General features: G+C 45.3%; 1 protein-coding gene across 5 annotated transcripts in view; it reads right to left on the reverse strand.

Moving 5' to 3' along the window:
• The window catches only part of Caln1 (calneuron 1), a 444621-nt gene that overhangs the window by 301466 nt on the left and 124391 nt on the right, over positions 1–18764 (reverse strand). For all 5 annotated transcript variants that reach the window (XM_060382256.1, XM_060382257.1, XM_021657008.2 and 2 more), the window contains one exon: positions 11921–12045. In XM_060382256.1, coding sequence (XP_060238239.1) covers positions 11921–12045 — 125 coding nt within the window. The remainder of the gene's footprint in view (positions 1–11920; positions 12046–18764) is intronic.

Genomic DNA, 18764 nt, shown 5'->3' on the forward strand with positions numbered 1-18764 from the left:
TTGAAAATAAAGTAGATGAAGAAGACTGCTAAAGAAACAACACACTCTGGATATACTATAGCTGCCGCATTCATGAACTCGTAACAGCTGAAGTTGCCTGTGCATGATGAAGCCAGGCAACACTCCAGCATGGATAGAGGAGAAGAACAAAAGCTCTCACCCCAGCTAAGGAGCCATTGGCAACTGACAGCTTCTAGGGGAGGGAAAGTCAGTTTGCTCCAGGAATGTGATCCATAGTTTGTTACCCATGCTCCAGTGACTAACCTCTACACTACACACATAAAGATAGCACTAGTTGGGTTCAGTGGGAAGGAGTGGGGAGGAAGAGAAGAAGGAGGAGAAGGGGGAGAAGAAGAAGAAGAAGAAGAAGAAGAAGAAGAAGAAGAAGAAGAAGAAGAAGAAGAAGAAGAAAAAGAAGAAGAAGAAGAGGAAGAAGAAGAAGAAGAAGAAGAAGAAGAAGAAGAAGAAGAAGAAGAAGAAGAAGAAGAAGAAGAAAAAGCAGCAGCAGCTGGGAGGCCTACTTGTTGGGGGTGGGGTCTGAGAAGAATTGGGAGTAGATGTAACTAAAATACTTTGTATTGAGCCGGGAATGATGGCACTCACCTTTAATCCCATCCCCGGAGAGGCAGAAGCAGGCAGACCTCTGAGTTTGAGGTCAGCTGGCCTACAAAGTGAGTTCCAGGTCAGCCATAGGTACGCAGAGTAACCTTGTCTCAAAAGACCAAAAACCAACCAAACAAAAAAAACCTTTGACTTTATTTATGAAATGCCCAAAGAATAACATAAATAAGTAAGGTAGAGAATGATCGAAGTAGACACCTGACATCAACCTTTGTACACCTCAACACATACCTGCACACATATGTGTGTGTGTGCACACATACACACACAATCCTCAAAGACTTAAGAGTGAGACAAAAAGAAAACATCATTACTGTATCTGAAGTGACAATACAAAATGTCCTCAGATTTGTCATTTTGGCTGTACTACCAAAGAGATCTATGTAAAAACCCAGATGAGAAAACTCTTGTTACAGAAAGCTTTAAGGCCATCTTTCGATGAAGGTAACTCACATTAACCTTTTTAATCTCCACCCACTGGAAGTTTGGAGGAGCCTCAGGTTAAGGCTCTTTCACAATAAGCTTATTTTTATAGATTAGTTTTTATTTTTATTTTATTTTATTTTTATTTTTATATACGCATGCACGGGTGCATGTGGGTACCTGCAGAGCCCAGAAGATGGTGGTGCTGGGTCCTCTGAGGCTGGAGTGGCAGGCGCTTGTGAGCCACCTGACCTGGATGCTAGGAGAAGAACAGATTGGCAGGAGCAGCAATCATTCATAACCTCTGAGCCACCTATCTCTCCAGCCCCCACAGTAAACTTACTAAGTTTGGGAGAATGTCACTTTTTTTCCCTCCTCCTTGCTTCTGTGTGAAATTTTGTTTCTATTTCTATGCTGACAGCTTTCGTGGTTCATGATTTTCCTCTTTTATCATAAAATGTCTCAATCACTTTCAGAAGTGTGGAGAATACCAATGACAAATGAAGAAAGTCAGAGTGTGTGGGAGAATACTCAGATCTCCTTCCTGGCCATAGCTACAAGACACATGCTCAAAGGGTATGCCGGAAACAGCTAGGAGTCTTCAGCAGATGTTTCCAAAGAGTCGGCCCTAGAAGCAGGGCACCGCGGAGACAGCCCTTGTCTTAATTCAGTTTTCTATTAGTGCCGTGAAACACCATGACCAAAGGCAACTTGAGAAGGAAAGGGTTTATGTGGCTTCAACTTCCACATCACAGTTCATCATCAAAGGAACTCACAACAGGAACTAAACAGGACAGGAACCTGGGGGCAAGAGCTGATGCAGAGGCCATGGAGGGGTGCTGCATACTGGCTTGCTTCCTATGCCTTGCTCAGTCTCCATTCTTAGAGAACCCAGGACCACCAGCCCAGAGACTGCACTACCCACAATGGTAGCCCTCCCCATCAAGCATTAATAAAGAAAAGTCCCTGGAGATCTGCCTATAGCCCAGACTCACTGAGGCATTTTCTCAACTGAGGCTTCCTCCTCTCTAGCTTGTGACTCTAGCTTGTGTCAAGTTGACATAAAACTGTACAGCAGCCAGATGTAGTGGCACACGCCTGTAATCAAAGCACTCGAGGAGGCAGAGGTAGACAGATGGCTGTGAGTTCGAGGCCAGCCTGGTCTACAAAGTGAGTCCAGGACAACCAAGGCTATCAGAAAACCTGTCTCAAAAACACCTGTCCAGCACAGCCTTCTGCTCCACAACTCCACAACAAAACTCCACAACTCTCCACGAAATACCTCCCCTAAGGCTGAGCAAGCCAAGCTTCCAAGAGGAAGGCTCCACTAGAGGAAAAAAAAGTGTCTCTAAAGCCAACTCACAGCCCAGGAGCAAATCTGCCATCCCACTCACACCGGGGAGATGTGAATTATTTTGTGCCTTTTATGGAGACATGTGAGCTTTCAACCTCTCAGAGAAAAGCTGCCACATTTTTGTCTTATGGCAAGAATGTTTGCATTTACTTAAGATCTCTCTTCAACATTCTCTCTCTTAGACCCTTAAGACACTCTCTTTAGAGGCAAGTGTCCCCAAAAAAGGCAGGCAGAAGGTGCCTGCAAGCTCCTTAAGTCAACCATCAAAAGAAGAGTGTGGCTCAGTGGCTAAGGGTCTATGTTGCTCTTTCAAAGGACCCAGGTTCAGCTCCCAGACATACACAGTGGCTCACAATTGTTTTTACCTCTGGTTCCAGGCCTTCTTCTGACTTCTGCAGGTAACACACACACACACACACACACACACACACATATATGCAGCAAAATACTCATTTTATACATAACTCTCACACATATACATAAAATAAATAAATCTTTTAAGAGATGGAGGTAGGATAGCCAGGCAAAGTGGTAACAAATCTGTCATCCTACCCTAATAAAGAGGTTGAGGAAGGAAGATCATAAGTTCAAGGATAGCCTGGACTATGATATGAGTTCAAGGACAGCCTACACTACAACATGAATTCAAGCTCAGCCTGAGAAACTGGGTGAGACCCTGTTTCAAAGTAATAAGCAAAAACAGTAATAGACTCAGTAATAGAGTGCTGGCCTAGAATCCCCCAGTGAATGGCTTGGGTGTGAATTAGTGGTAGAGTACTTTTAAAGCATGCAGGAAGGTCCAGGTATAATCCTTACTATCACAAGAAAGAAAGAAGAAAGAAAGAAAGAAAGAAAGAAAGAAAGAAAGAAAGAAAGAAAGAAAGAAAGAAAGAAAGAAAGAAAGAGGGAGGGAGGGAGGGAGGGAGGGAGGGAAGGAAGGAAGGAAGGAAGGAAGGAAGGAAGGAAGGAAGGAAGGAAGGAAGGAAGGAAGGAAGAAAGGAAGGAAAGGAAAGGAGGAAGGGGAGAAATAAAATGGAAAATTGTCTTGTTAAGAAAATATGAGGCCAGCTGAGCAGGACGAGAGTGCTATCATGGTTCAGCGTGGAGGAGCCAGGCTTCTTCCTGCCCATCCTCTGCCCATCATGGCCCACAGTGCTCTACTCCTGGTCAGGAGCATGCTAGGTTCATCCTGAGCTTTAAAAATATCTCTCCACCCACTGAAAGTTTGATTAATCAGCCAGTGTTCACCTGTGTGTCACCAGGGTGGCAGTGATGTGTATGACAGCAACGTGACTGTTGCAAGGAAGGCACAAAAGGGCCTCATCCAGCAGGAAGGAGGATTCAGAGCACAAGTGTTTAAAGGCGGTAGGGCTCTGAAACCAGGTGACACTGGATCCCAGTTCTAGCAAATGCTACTTAGATGACCTTGAACAAGGTCAGTCACCCTCTAGATTTTTTACAATAACAACAAAAACTACAAAGGAAAACAGATATGTAAGATGGCTTGGCAGCTAGAGGCGCTTGCTGCCTAGCCTCACGACTGCGTTCAATCCCTGGGATCCACATGGAAGAAAGAGAGAATCTACTCCCACAAGTTACTCTTTGTCCTCCATACCTTCCCCTAGCATGTGTGCAAACCCTTACCCTAAACACACACATAGAACACAGTAAAAATAAGCCTAAGTTTATTCCTACATATTGTGTGGTTGAACCCAGAGTTTGGAATCTGTACTCTAGACAAGGGCTCCAGGTTGAGCAGTCCCTGGGCTTCCTTCTGATTTCTATTCTGAGACAATGTCTCAGTGAGTTGCCCAGGGTGGCCTCGGCCTCGCTCTGTAGCCCAGGAGATCCGCCTGCCTCAGTTTCCTGTGGGATAACAGGCATAGGCCACTGCACCCACATTCAGCTGATAGGAGTGAGTCTGAGTAAGCGAGTGTGTGTGTGTGTGTGTGTGTGTGTGTGTGTGTGTGTGTGTGTGTTAAGAGAAGAGAATACAGAGAAAAGGTGCTTCTGAATCTTAAAAATTAGATGAAAGGGGCGAGAGAGACTCAGTGGTTAAGAGCACTTGTTGCTCTTGCAGGGGACCTGAGTTTGGTTCTCAGCATTCAAATCAGGCAGCTCACAACCACCTGTAATTCCAGTTACAGGAGGGACTCCGTGAGCACCTGTACGCATGTGTGCACACCCATACAAAGACTCCAACATACACAAACAATTGAAAGTAAAATAAATATTTAAAAATCAGGTGAAAGACACACACTGACTCCTTCTATTTTCACTATATTTTTAGACTCCATAAATTTGAAAATGCAAACATTAATTTTTATGTCGGTATTTAGGCAGGTGAAAAGAAGAAAGTTTAGTCAGTAAAGGTGCCTGCCTTGCAAGCATGAGGACATGAGTTTGATCTCCAGAACTTAGAAGCTACACATGGAGGCATGTGCCTATAACGTCAGTACTGTGGCAGCAAACACAGGAGGATCCCTGGGGCTCGCTGGTCAGCCAGACACTCTGGTTTTCTTTCTGTTGCTGTGATAAGCCACTCTAACCAAAATCAAACTGGAGAGGAAAGGATTTGCTTAGCTTATACAGTTCACCATCTAGGGAAGTCAGGGCAGGAACTGAAGCAGAGTCTGTGGAGGAACACTGCTTCCTGGTTTGCTCCCCGTGAATTGCTCCGTTACCTTTCTGATAAAACCCAGACCCACCTACATTGGGATGGCTCCGCCGACAGTGGACCCACAGGTCAATACGATGGAGGCAACTCTTCAAGTTAGGTTCCTTCTTCCCAGATGTGTCTAGATTTGTATCATTATGAAAAACTAACTGTGACAGCATCCTGGTCTTTGTGGTGACTTCTCAAAAGAGGTCAGTAGATCAAGCAGACCCAGCTTGGTTGACAGCAACTGCTTCCAGTGGCCACCACCTTCCCAACCCATGTCTGCAGCTCATGTGGGGAAAACAGCTCCAGGATTAACTGCAACCATAGGTTGCTGTGTTCTACACAGTGTTAACTCCAGGCAAGAAATGTGAACTAGCTTGTTCTTGTGTTGAGTGGATAGCTGACAGTCAATGGAGATAGGAAATACAAGAAGGGAAGGAGAAGAAAGGAGGTGGACACCCTGTAGGGAGAGGCTATAGGGACCTCAGCCCCACCCAGCAGACAGGACCACCTTCCAGAAAGAGATGACATCAGTATTACTGAGAACAAAAATCTCCTGTATAACACATTATGTATGCAACAGACATCTCAGAAGATAGGTCTTTCTCTGGTTTCCCACTTTACCACGTGACCCCTCCCTGTCCCACGTGTTTCTGCCACTCTGCAGCACTAGGCCCTCACTAGGATCCCAGCCAAAGCTAAGACTGTGTCATTGAAAACTACAAAACAAAAACAAAAACAAAAAAGCTCCAGAAACTCTGCTACAGTAACACAAAGCAGAGTCATCTAAATGAGAATGGTTGACTACTCAGGAGCAAGTGAGGGAGCAGGTATCCCCATTAACACATGCTTCCAGTTTGCTGAGTAATTTCCAATTCCAATTTGGCCACTGTGGTGCATTATTCTCTCCTGAACTTGTTTAAAGAGAAATTCCCCGTGATGGAACTGTAGCTTAAGGTGACCCGTGTAGTCGGTGGTTCTTTTGAGCCCCACACTCTACTCATAGACTGGACCCTTTTGGCTAGAACCTGGAAACAAAGACATTCTATCACTGGTGACAATCTTCAACTAGAAGGGGAAACTGTCTCCATGGCTACTCACAAGCAGGATGATGCAGCTGGCATAGTACGAGGAGGTGGTCTTGAATATGCAATGTAGCAAAAAAAAAAAAAAAGCTTATTATTCATTACTATATATTCATTATTCATTATTATATGTTTGGTCAGCTGATGGAATAAAAACCTCACAGTAAAGTCTGTCGCATCAGCGAACCCACTCTTGGTACCAATTTCAAGGACCCCATTCTTGGTACCAGCTACTGTTTCATTTCTGTTACTGTGACAAGAAAGAGCTTATGGGGGAAAGGTGTTCATTCTACCTGACAAGTCCAAGTTACAGTGTATCACTGTGGGTTAAGGAAGGAGCTTCAAATAGCTACTCACATCACATCCACAGTTAAGAGTAAAGAGAAAAGCCAGGCATGGTGGCACATGCCTTTAATCCCAGCACTAGGCGAGGCAGAGGCAGGAGGATCTCTGTGAGTTCAAGGTCACCTGGTCTACCAATAGGGTCAGGACAGGCAAGGCTATAAAAAGAAACCCTGCCTCGAAAAAACAAAACAAACAAACAAAAAGAGTATAGAGAAAGAATAAAAAGAAAGGAATGCATACAGGCTCAGCTGCATGCTTATGCTCAGATTAATTTCTCCAATTATACAGGCAAGGATCCTCTGCCCAGAAAATGGTGTCACCCACAGTGGGCTGGATCTTCCCACATCAATTAACTTCTTAAGGCAATCCCTACAGACACGGCCATAGGTCAACTCAGTGAAGACTATCCCTCATTCAAGCCATCTTCCCAGGTGAGTTTGGGTTGTGAGGAGCCAACAATTAAAACTAACCATTACGGGAAGGTTCTAGAAACTTCAGAGGGCAGGACCTGGCTAACACAGCAGGTCACTGTAGGGAGGTCCCTGACAGTTAATTACCCCTGTTCTTTCTGGTTACACTCTCTATGCTTCCTGAATGTCATGATGTTAACTGTTCTGCTCTGCCGTGCCTACCCTGACATGATGCCTTTCACTTGAAACCATGAACCCAAATCATTCTTTCCTATTTCAGGTTGTTCTCTTAGTTATTGTGCTCACAGCCATAGAAAAGTAATATGCCGACACAGCCAGCTCACAAAGGCTGCAGTAATGACTCTCAGCGTCCAGCGTACCAAGCCCAGGTGCCATGGCACCTATCTTCCGGGATATATGAGTAGCTCTGGGTAGAAGAACCCTCACACCAGGCAGCCCACAAATAAAGTAATTACATAATGCCCCTGAAATGTGTCTTCCTCGAGATCTGGTCTATAGCCATGTAAACCGATGCTGCTAGCTAGTTGATCAGACCCTGCCTGTCTGTTCTAAACTCAGAGCACATCTCCACTGTCATGCCCAGAGCCCCAGAATGCCTGCAATAAAGCAGGAAGAGTCATAGCTCGGTGTTCACCTTGGAAAAATAAATAAATAAGAAAGAATGACTCTTCCATCAGAAAATAAATGGCCCTTCTGCAGGCAGAGTCTGGATTAGCATCCTGAAGGACAGACACATCATCTTCACCAGGCAGCCTCAGGTCATAAAGTGCTGGTTCCTCTCAACCAGGGACCCCCCACCTGCACTCGGAGGGTAGTTAACAACCCGTGCCAGCTCCTGTTTCTACTAAAAAAGTACACTCGGGTCCAGTTAAGGATGCCCAGGCCTGGTTGAAACAGCAGTACACTTGTTTGTTTTCTAGCTTTCCCAAGAATGGTGCAGGGGGGTGGAGGGGGCCCTCAGCAAGGAGCCTCTATAGGAGACAGCAGGGAAGAAGGGCCTGAAGCCAGCCAGCAGCCTTTTAGGGCCATAAAGAGTTGCCATAGCACAAGTCCAGGTTAAGTGCAAGAGAGTTTCTGCTTGCTCTAAGTCTCTGAGAAATTATCTAATTATTAAGGGAATAGTTACGAGGGAGAAAAAGGATCCACATCCTGGAATCTGGGGGTACAGGTTGTGAGCTGCCCAATGTTGGTGCTTACAAAGTTGAAATCGTAGATGACTTCCAAAGTTCACCCAATTAGTAATCTCAGACTCTTTAAAGGTCACCCCAAATGTGGCTGGGGAATTATCTCAGTAAATGAAATGCTTGTTATACAAGAATGGCAATCTAAATTTGATTCTCAGAATCAAGTGAAAGAAAAACAGGGCATGGTGGCTTGCACTGGGGAGGCAGAGACATGAGGACCCCTAGCCTACTTGATGAGCTCCAGTCCAATAAGAGACCTGGTCCCAAGAAAACACTTGAGGAGCAACACTTGAGTTTGTCTTCTGGTTTCCAAGTGTGCATGCACACACATTCATAATCACCCCAAAATACATACACAACAACTACCCAAACATACAAGTGGCATTGTCCAGTTCCCATGGCCATGTGTGCTTGCTGTGGGATGCTCCAAGTTCCTAATGCAACTAAGGCTAGGGGACTGTGCCTTCGCGTCCCTACAGCAGGGTTTCAGTACACACAGTAGAAAAGGCTTGATGGAGCAGCTCAGCTCATGGCAGTGGGAGCAGAGTGGGTGAGTATGGCTATTCACATCATGGTGGATGAAGCAGATGGAAAAACAGCAACGAGTAGGTGGAAAACCTTTAATGGGCTACTCCTAGGGACCTACTTCTGCCAGCAGATTCCACTCACTTAAGGTCCGACATCCTCCCAAAACATTACTACAGGTGGAGAATACAAACTTAAAACGTGAGCCTACAAAGGTACATGGATGCCCAGCGTGCACAAGCTCCATCCAAACACCAAAAGAAAAAAAAAAAAAAAAACAGTGTTATGATTAATTCTCTGTTTAAATAGCTGTACGTTTAAATAGCTGTATAACAAAATACGGAGAGCACTTTCTGATCCTGCAGAGGACCCACGGTTCGTTCCCAGCACCAAAACTAGGCAGCTCACAGCCTGTACCTCTAGCTTTGGACATCTGGTGCCCTCTTCTGACCTTCACAGACACCTGCACACACATAGGCAAGTGCTTGAATGCACACAGAGAGAAATAAAAATAGAATAAATCTTAAAAGATAAAATATAATAAATCTCAAAATATAAAATACACATGTAAATACTCAAAGTTACTAGAAGGCAAGGCCATGGCAACTTCTCCTATTAACCTTCTTAACAACCAAATGTGGCAAATTTATCAACGTTCTCCCGTGTCTCTGTAAAGCCTTCCGATAAGCTGCTGAACATGCACCTCTAGCTAAGTGGATTATTCATCACACCAGTACATCTGCTTCTGCTCCCATCAACTCACCAAGAATTAGTTGTGTTTATATATTTGCAAGAATTAAATACGACCTAAGCCAAAGAGATGGTGAACAGGAACAGAAAATGGGGTCTATGAAAATGTAGTCAAACAATTAGATCTAAAGGCTAGTTACGAAACAAAAGCTTGTTAAGCATAGGTGAATTAACTGTAAAAGATGGGGCAGGGTGGTGGAAATAATATAACTCTAATGAGTCATATACTCAGGCTCCTTTATAATTATTTTTATTTTATAAAGTAAAATGAAATATTTAATCTAACAAAAGAGAGAGGAAGAAAAAAATTAAAAGAATGAGCTAGTGGGGAAACATTTTAGATTCAAATCACCACAGGGTCCTACAAAACCAAAAGCAAAAATCTCCCCCATACTCATACAATGACGCATTCCAGTCATAAACTTCCAAGAACGGGGAGAAAAGATTGGGCTTCTCTTTGCCTCCTAAATACACTTCCTACATTCTAAATATTGCATTTCCCCAAATTTCTACAAAGAATCCATATTACTTATAAAATAAAGTGGGGTAGGTAATCAGGAAAACAAAACCCTCATGAGTGGCATGGCATTCCTTTAAAAGAGGCCCGAGGGCATTAATCCATCTTTCTGACCACTGAAGGCATACAGGTATCATCTTGATATTAAACTCCCAGCTTCCCAAGCAACGAGCAATAATTTCCCATGGTTATAGGTCCACCTCACTATAGTGTTTTGTTATAGCAGTTCAGATGGACTAAGACACTGTCCAGGCATGGCGTCATCCTGTTGTGTTTACAAGCCTGGGCTTGCCGTGGAGACAGCAGGGCTCTCCCTCTGCTTCTGTGTTGTGCATCTAAAAGTCCTTTCACCGAGAAGTGGCAAGGTTCCAGGGTATCACTCACCTCTCAGGCCAACAGCCTCTGTTCGGATATCATAAGGTAAACAGATGTTCCTGTCAGGAGGGGGGAGGTGTATGTACGTGTCTCTGTCTCCCTCTTCCCTCTCCTCAGTCTAGTTCTCTCTGTAGCATTGAAACTCAAACCCAGAAGCTTCTACATGCTACACAACTGCTCTACCCTAAGCTACAGTCCTGATAATACCCCCCTTTCTCAACCTTCCCTAGCATGACCATGGAAGCAGCCCATGAGTCCCTTCATTGGTCATCTGCATGAAAATCAAGCATCGCAATAAGCATGCAAACAAGATAGATAACAGGAGAAAAAAAAATCTACCAATGGTCTATCATCTTTATTTCCCTCCTTTCCTGCTCACACTCAGGCAATTGTAGCTGTCTTGGCCCAAGAAAGTGCTAGTGAGGAATTTATGCACGCATAAAACGTCACAGATCTGAACCTGACACTTAAAAACAAAGATGTGCACCATCCGGAGTAGTTGCAACTTCTCTGTTGTCAAAGCAAAATTCAAGCTTGCATTGTAAAATGGCACTGCTAGAACACAGCATTAAGAAAACACCCAGGAAAACTGGTTCTGCTTTGGTCTCAGCAAATGTCATCAACAGAATCAACCTCACTCTCTAGTTTAGATGTCCTTATTCCCTTTCTTTCTTTCTTTCTTTCTTTCTTTCTTTCTTTCTTTCTTTCTTTTTTCTTTCTTTCTTTCTTTCTTCCTTTCTTCCTTCCTTCCTTCCTTCCTTTCTTTCTTTCTTTCTTTCTTTCTTTCTTTCTTTCTTTCTTTCTTTCTTTCTTTCCTTTCTTTCTTTCTTTTTAATAAGAGTGTGGGTTTATCCAAAATACAATGGACCAGCATCCTAAACATAAATTTGGGCACTGTATGCCCAGGATAAATTTCCATCCTAAACCCTTGTCCCGGGCACTCAGCGATGTGCTGTGTTACACAAGAACGGAGGCAATTAAGATAATTGCTGCCTGTTCCCACCTAGACGAAGCTTCCAGATGATGCTTATTTGGGCAGCATTCAAAGTACCATGGCCCCAAGTCAAGAGACAGCAATAAACAGGGCTAAGCCTGCCCTGCAGATGTACTCCTCTATAAACGACAATAAGGAAAACAAGGTAATCCTGCTTACAAAGACCCTGCCAACTGTATTCATAATATGTCTTTTGTTTTTGGTGTTTTGAGACAGCACCTCATTATACAGTCCATGCTGACCTTGCCCTATCCCCTCCCCTCATGAAGTACTGGCTAACCAACTCTCCATTCCCCTGCCTCAGTGGAGTGGTGACAGGCATATGCCATCACAAGAAGATTCCAACAACAGATTTTTAAGAAAAACAAATTTATCCTCCAATCAGTATCCAAGGTAACCATAGTCATCATAAATTTTTTCAGGCCAACAAGGTTCATCCCACACAACAAAGTCACTTAGACAAAAGTTTGTCTCTGAACTCTTTCCCAACCCTCCCTACTTAGCCCTAACTACCAATGAGAAACACTCTTGGCTTGCCAATACACCTAATGGTTTCCCAATAGTCAAATTGCCTTCCCAAACACCCCAAGTTGCTTCCCAATTATCCAAAATGGCTTCAGGAGGCAGGCAAGCCCCCTCCAGGTAGCTCCTTACCATCCAGTTCTTCCACAGAGATGTTAGCCAACTGTTCGCTGTCACTGCCTGCAGACAGAGATCGGTTGAGGTAATTCCCCTTGTACAACAAGCCAGCGGTCACATGGTGGAACGGCATCTTTTCCCTGTTCCAAAGAGAATGGGGGAGAAGGAGAGAAAGACGTCATCATTCCTTCATCCCCTCGTTATTTCATTAGAGGACTGGCTCTATTTTCCATATGGCAAAATTATTTCTCTAAGGTGGGTGAGGTGTTTCAGTGGGTGAAGGCTTCTAAGCCTGAGCATCTGAGTGGTCCCTGGGATTCACATGGTGGAAGGAGAGAACGGACACACACACACAAGCACGCACACACACACATGCAAACTAAAAGAATGAATGTAAAATTACATTCTAGAGGGACCTTTAGAATATTTCCAGGATCCGCAGAGCCTGAACAACTCCTGAAGGATTTTTGGTTCTTCCTCTTCTCAAGTTATCATCTTCATCTCTCCCATTTCACTAAGCATTTGAACTGCCATGCCCTTGCAAACCACAGAAAAGCGTAAGAGACACCAAACTGCTTCTTTTTATCTTTGCTTTGTTTGGGGTTTTGGTTTCACTTGTTTGTTCTTGTTTTCACAGTACTGTGGGCTGTACTTGGGCCTCACAACTAACAAGCGAGCATTCTATAGTTGAGCTGTATCTCTGGTCCAATAGACCTTCTTCTCATGAGACAAAGCCCTGCTAATTTGCCCAGGCTGGCCTAGAACTCACTTCATAGCCTAGGCTGCGCTTGGACTCACTGTGTACCTTGGGCCGGCCTTCACCTTGCAGTCCAGCTTCAGCCCCCTGAGCAGCCAGGGATGCAGACCCACGCCACAGGGCCAGCATCACCGCTGCCTCATACAAATAAAAACACCATTTGCTCTTCTCCTGAGCCTCAAATATTATTGCTTCATGTAGGAAAACCTGAGCATTCCAGAAACATTGACCTATCCAGAGACAGGACATCTTGGCTATGCCCAAGTGAAGCTGTAAGTAGGTCACATTCTTTGGAGGAAAGGCAGGTGTTCCAGTCCTACAACACTCAAGGAAGGGAAGAGATGCACAAAATCTTTAACTTTTGTAATTGAGAGTTTAGGGGGCTAGGAAGATGGCTCAGTGGGGAAGACTATTTCTGAGCAAGTGTGATGGCCTGAGTTCAAATCCCCAGCATCCATGTAAAATGCTGGGCATATCCCCGCATGTGCCTGTAACCTCAGTGCTGTGGGGGATGGAGGTGAAGACAAAAGAACGCAGAGCTTGGTGGCGGTCACCTTGGTTCCAGGTTCAGCCAGACATCCTTTCACAAGGGGCTAAGGTAATAAGTGATAGAACAAGATACCCGATGTACTCCTCTGGCCTGCTCGTGGACCTGTACACACAGAGGCACTTGCACCTTCACACACATACAAACCAAGAAAATAAAATATGTTTCAAAGCTGACCCCAAACTCACTACAGAGCCCAGGCTGGTCTTGAACTTGAAGATGCCCTGGCTCAGCCACTCGAGTGCTGGGGTTACAGGGAGTTACCACCATACACAACCCCAAGTTTTTACAAATCCATGCATGCAGTGATGTGCAAATTGAAGATGGAGCCTCCAAGCTGGATTGGAATGAAGAGGTTACTTCCAGAAATGGCTTCCCACGAAGGGAAATGGCATCTTAAGGTGTACAAGAATGAAGAGATTTAGAACACTGTCAAACACAATGGAAGAATTCTCAAGGCCAAATTCACAATACGTCCCAAAATTTCCTGCCCGTAATGGGGCTTAGCAGGTCCCCAGCACAGAGGAGAGAGCTGGGTAAAGTGCTTGCCCTGCCAACTTGAGAAACTCGGCATGACCCCAGAACCCACACAAAAAGAAGCCAGATATATTGGTGCACACTTCAAACCCCAACACTGGAGAGATGGAGCCCTTGAGATCTCCGGCCTGAGAGGCTAGGTAACTTGGTGAGTCACAAGCCAATGAGAGAAACTGCCTCAAAAGACAAGATGGATGGGTCCTGGGGAACCACACCCAAGGTTTTCCTCTGGGGCACGCACACACACACACACACACACACACACACACACACACACTGGTGGAAGGGGTGATCTCCTCCTAGCACAAGCTGCAGGCCTTCTCCCACAGGACAGGGATGCCTCCCCACACATCTTCTACTCTCTGGGTAAGAAACCTGTAGGATCCTTTTGGGCACTAAAGCTTTCACCTGCTCAGTTAACCTCTGTGTCCTCTGAAACGTACACATACAAGAAAAAAACAGACAACTCAACGTTAGTCCCCAAGAATTACTGCCCATAGCACTCAGACCTTGCTCATTGGAAAAGTCCAAATCAGGATAAGCATGTGACCTGAGCTCTCTAGAGTACGAAGCAGGAGAATGACCAGTTTAAAGCCAGCCTGGGCTACCTAGAAAATTCAAGACTAGCCTGAACTATATAGTGAAACAAAGAACAAATAAAGAGAGAATGGGGGAAAGAAAGAGAAGAGAGGGGAAAGAAGGAGACGAGGCAGAAAAGAAGAAAAGGAAGAAGAAAAAGAAAAAGAGGAAGGGGAGGAGGGGACAAGAAGGAAGAGAAGGAAGAGTAGAAGGAAGGAATGGAGGAGGGACGGGAAGTAGAAGACAAGGAGGAAGAGAAAGAGGAAGGAAGTTGAAGACTCTGAAAAAGAGCAGCCTTCCCTGGCCAGGACAGGGACCACTCTCCTGTCATCTTTTCCCTCTACCAGGCCTAAGCGATAGATTGAGGCAGACAGCACCTCACCCCCCTTCTCCTTCAAGTCTAAGACATGGTTGCTCTTAGGCTTGGAGCTGCTACAGAGCCAAACAGTGAAATCCCTAAGAGAAAGACTTGACCGGAGTACAAAGCCACTTAGAGGAGAAAACAAAAAAAATCAAACAGTTCTACAAGTCCAGGCGCCCGGGAGTTATTTAGACTCCGAAACCCCAGCTAAACAGCAGGCACTGCCACCCGGATGCCAAAGCCTCCTTTCAAATTCAAAATGTCTAAAACAGAATTAATCATCTTCCCACAAAATAGGCTGCGCTTCCTGACTTCTCTATTTCTATCAAAGGTACTGTTCACTCATCACAGCAACTGGGACAGGCCTCACCAAAGCTCTGGGCCCTGAAAAGTAAAACAGCCATATGGATGAGGCAGGAGCCAACTGTCAGTCTCCCTTCGCAGTGTCCATCACTCGCAAAATGCATAACCACGGGGGTGGGGGGAGCACACATGCAGGTCACTGGTTTCAATCTCTGGATAAGTAGGTAGAGCTCTTGCTGTACAAGGATGGAGATCTAAGTTTAACCCTTAAAATGCACATAGGAAAAGCCAGCCGTGGTGGCGGCAGCCCCAGAGCTGGGAGGATGAAAGCAAGAGCATCCCCCAGGCTTGCTTCCCAAGCCTGCCTGGCTGAATCAGTGAGCACCCCAGCCAGTGAGAGACCCTGTCTCACTGAAACCTGAGACTGACTTCCAGCCTCCACGTGAACACATGCATGTGCCAGCACCCACACACAGGCACGTCACACATTTGCAAATACGTGGGCCTAAAGACTCACACATGAATTTAAAAACTAATGGCAGGACACTAATACCAAGAGTGCATGCTTTTGCTGATTATCGAGGAAACATCCCCAACTAGTCACGCCAGACTCCACAGAGCTAACCAGGTATATGGTAGGGGTATGGCAGTTTCCTTCAGGCGTGACGTGATCATCGGCCCTCACAGAGCAGAGGCTGCCGTGGTACCTACATGAGGCTTGGCCCGTAGTCTTGGTAACAATGTAAGCGCAGTGAAACAGTGCTAGCTAACGGGGTGACTAGCGTAAAGAAAGGAAGGCTCGTCACAGACCCTCAGTTGGAGTTCCAACCATCATTCCTTCCTGCACTCCGGCTGCATGTGGTCTTAGGAGATGCTGGAGTAGAGAGGAGAGAGAAGGCTAAGTGAAGGGGTGCTCCAAGAAGTTGTCACCTGCGGTGGTGGGACCTGAGTCAGCCACACTCCAATGAGTAGTTCCTCATCTTTGCTCCTGTAAATGACCCCAGCGAAGCCGCTGGCTCACGAGCGGCTTGTACTCTCATATGCCATGGTGCCGATCTAGAGGAAATTGTTTGCTTCTCCCCACACAGCACACAGAAGAGGAAGACATGACCCCATTCCTTGGAAAAATAACATCAATTACATTCTGTTCTGTTCTCCAAGTTAGTTTTCAGAACAATCAGGAGTCACAGAGAGAACCAGATGTGTATGAATTAGCACTGTGCAGAAATGAAGCCCAGACCTGACAGTTGTGGGTGTGTCCATGGTCGCTGGAGAATAGGCTAAAGTTTGTGATGTAGTTCAGGATAGCAGCCAAATACAAAATTATATTACTTAAAACATTGTGAGGATGGATGCCTTGGAATTCTTTTTTTTTTATTCACTTTATACCCCGATCATAGCCCCTTCCATTGTCTCCTCCCAGTCCCACCCTTCCTCCCTCTTCCTCTTATCCCTCTCCCCTACTCCTCACAAAAGAGGAGCTCCCCCCACCAACCCTTCCCAACACATCAGGTCACATCAGGACTGAGCACATCCTCTTCCTCTGTGGCCTAGCAAGACAGCCCTGCCAAGGGGAAGGGACCAAAAGGCAGGGAACAGAGTCCATGTCAGAGACAACTCTTTCTCCCCTTTCTAGGGAACATGCATGAAGCCCAAGTTGCTCATCACTTACATCTGAGCAGGGCCCTAGGTCCAGTCCATGCACGGTCCTTAGCTGGTGCTCCAGTCTCTACAAGCCTCCCACCTTGAATGTACCTTATCTCATCTAGCCTTTGGAATTTTTTTAAACGTTTGCTTGTACAGTTCTCAAATGTGAACTTTGTAGATGGCCGTGTAGCAATGCCAGAGACTGACTGGATACACTTGCAAAGGGGGGGGGGGAAGTCCACCCTTGGGCTAATGAGATGGTTCAGCAATTAAAGGTGCTTGTCAACAAGCTTGATGACTTGAGTTCAATCCCCAGCTCCCCACATGGTGGAAGGAGAGAAATGACTCCCCCAAATCATCCTCTGCTTCTACCCCTGTGCTGTGGCATGCATGCCCCACAAACATAACAAATATATATTATTTGAAGTAAAAAGGAAGAAGCCCACCATGGCACCCTGGTTGGTGATTTCTGAGTGGTATTATCTTTGCTACCAGTATTAACAGCAGTGGAGTAGGAGGCACGAGATAGCTCCAGGCTGCCACCACAGCAGCTTGTGGAGCTCTGTCAGAGAGATGAAATTCTTAATGTCATCACACAAAGATGAATGAATGAATGAATGAGTTTCATGGCAAGCCAGTATGAAGCAGAGTTGGAGTTATTGTGAAGGAAGTCTAACGTGGCATGGGTATCAACAGAACAGGCCCTTAGGATAAAGGGAGTATACACAACTAACAGCATGGCTGGGGACTTCTCAAGAGAGAGTCCCAGGTGAGTACCTTCACAGTAGCCATACACACGACTTTGATGGCTTCTAAAGTTATATCCCAAAGGGCTGGTAAGGAACTTCTCCTTTATGGCTAGGTGAGATCGTCGGGTGGTCTCTGATGGCCACCGGATGGGAACACGTCCAATGAGGAAAAGCTCAGGGGTCCTAAGTTATAGTGGGAGTTATGATGTTTCTTACTGTAAAAAGGTGCTTGGATACAGAGTTAATAAAATGTAACTAATAATAAAAATTAAAAAAAAAAAAGTGCTTGGTCCTGTTTGTGAGGTTTCCCGAGAATTTCAGCTCTACATCAGAAAAGGAGTTAGACTAAAGTTGAAGGTCCTACATGATCAGGCTCTAACAAACATTCATTACTTTTTCAACACTGATTTGAAAATAATCTTTTTTCTAATGAACTGTCACCTCTGTGTTGTCCACCTTCACAGAAAATACTTACTCTTCGCTGGAATTCTTGATTTTCACCTAGAGAGAAACTTCAGCCAGACTTTGGAATAAAGGACTCCTCTACCTGTTTTCCACATCCCCCTAATTTTCCCAGTCCTATGTCACTTGACACTGAATCCAGGATCTAAGTACCTGTTCTTTTATCCTTTTATCCCATGTTTAAGTCCTTGTAAATCCGAGGTGACATCCTGCCTAATCATCTCTAATGTTCCTTATGGGAACAAGATTCACTAAGGGTCGTACAGAAGCTGAAAGCATGCCTTCCCTAGCAGTGTGAATGGCCTGAGTTTCTTTGTGTTCAGGAAACGGGCCTGCTATCATATTTTACCTGGAGCTTTGGAGCTTTGGACTCACCACACAACCTTTTATAGCTAAAGAATAGAGGCAGTTTATTATTTTCTTGGGACAGGGAGGAAGACAGAGAAAGAGAGGGAGAGAGGGGAGGAGGGAGGGAGGGAGGAGGAAAGAGAGAAAGGGGGAGGGAGGAAAAGAAAGGGAGGGAGAGAGAGAGAAGAAAGCAGAGGAAGGGAAGGAGGGCGAAAGAGAGGTGGGGGAGGCAGGAAGGAAGAGAAAGAGGGAGAGACAGACAGACCAAGGTGAATGAGGGTTCACCTTCATTGTCAGCTTGATAGGATTTAGGATAACCATAGAAACAAACCTCTGGGCACATCTGTGAGGAAGCTTCTAGAGTGTGTTGAGGAGGAAAGCCTCCTCCTGAATGTGGGTTACACTGACCTATGGGGTGTGGTTCTGGACTGAATAAAAAGGAGAGAGCAAGCTGAGTGTCTTCATCGGTCTCCTTCTGTCTCATGGCTGAGGATGAAATGTGACTAGCCTCCTCACACTCCTGCCTCCATGACTTCTGCACCCTAAAGCTGTGAGCCAAACTAAACCAT

This window comes from Meriones unguiculatus, chromosome 4 (genome assembly GCF_030254825.1).
Source record: "Meriones unguiculatus strain TT.TT164.6M chromosome 4, Bangor_MerUng_6.1, whole genome shotgun sequence".
NCBI lineage: Eukaryota > Metazoa > Chordata > Mammalia > Rodentia > Muridae > Meriones > Meriones unguiculatus.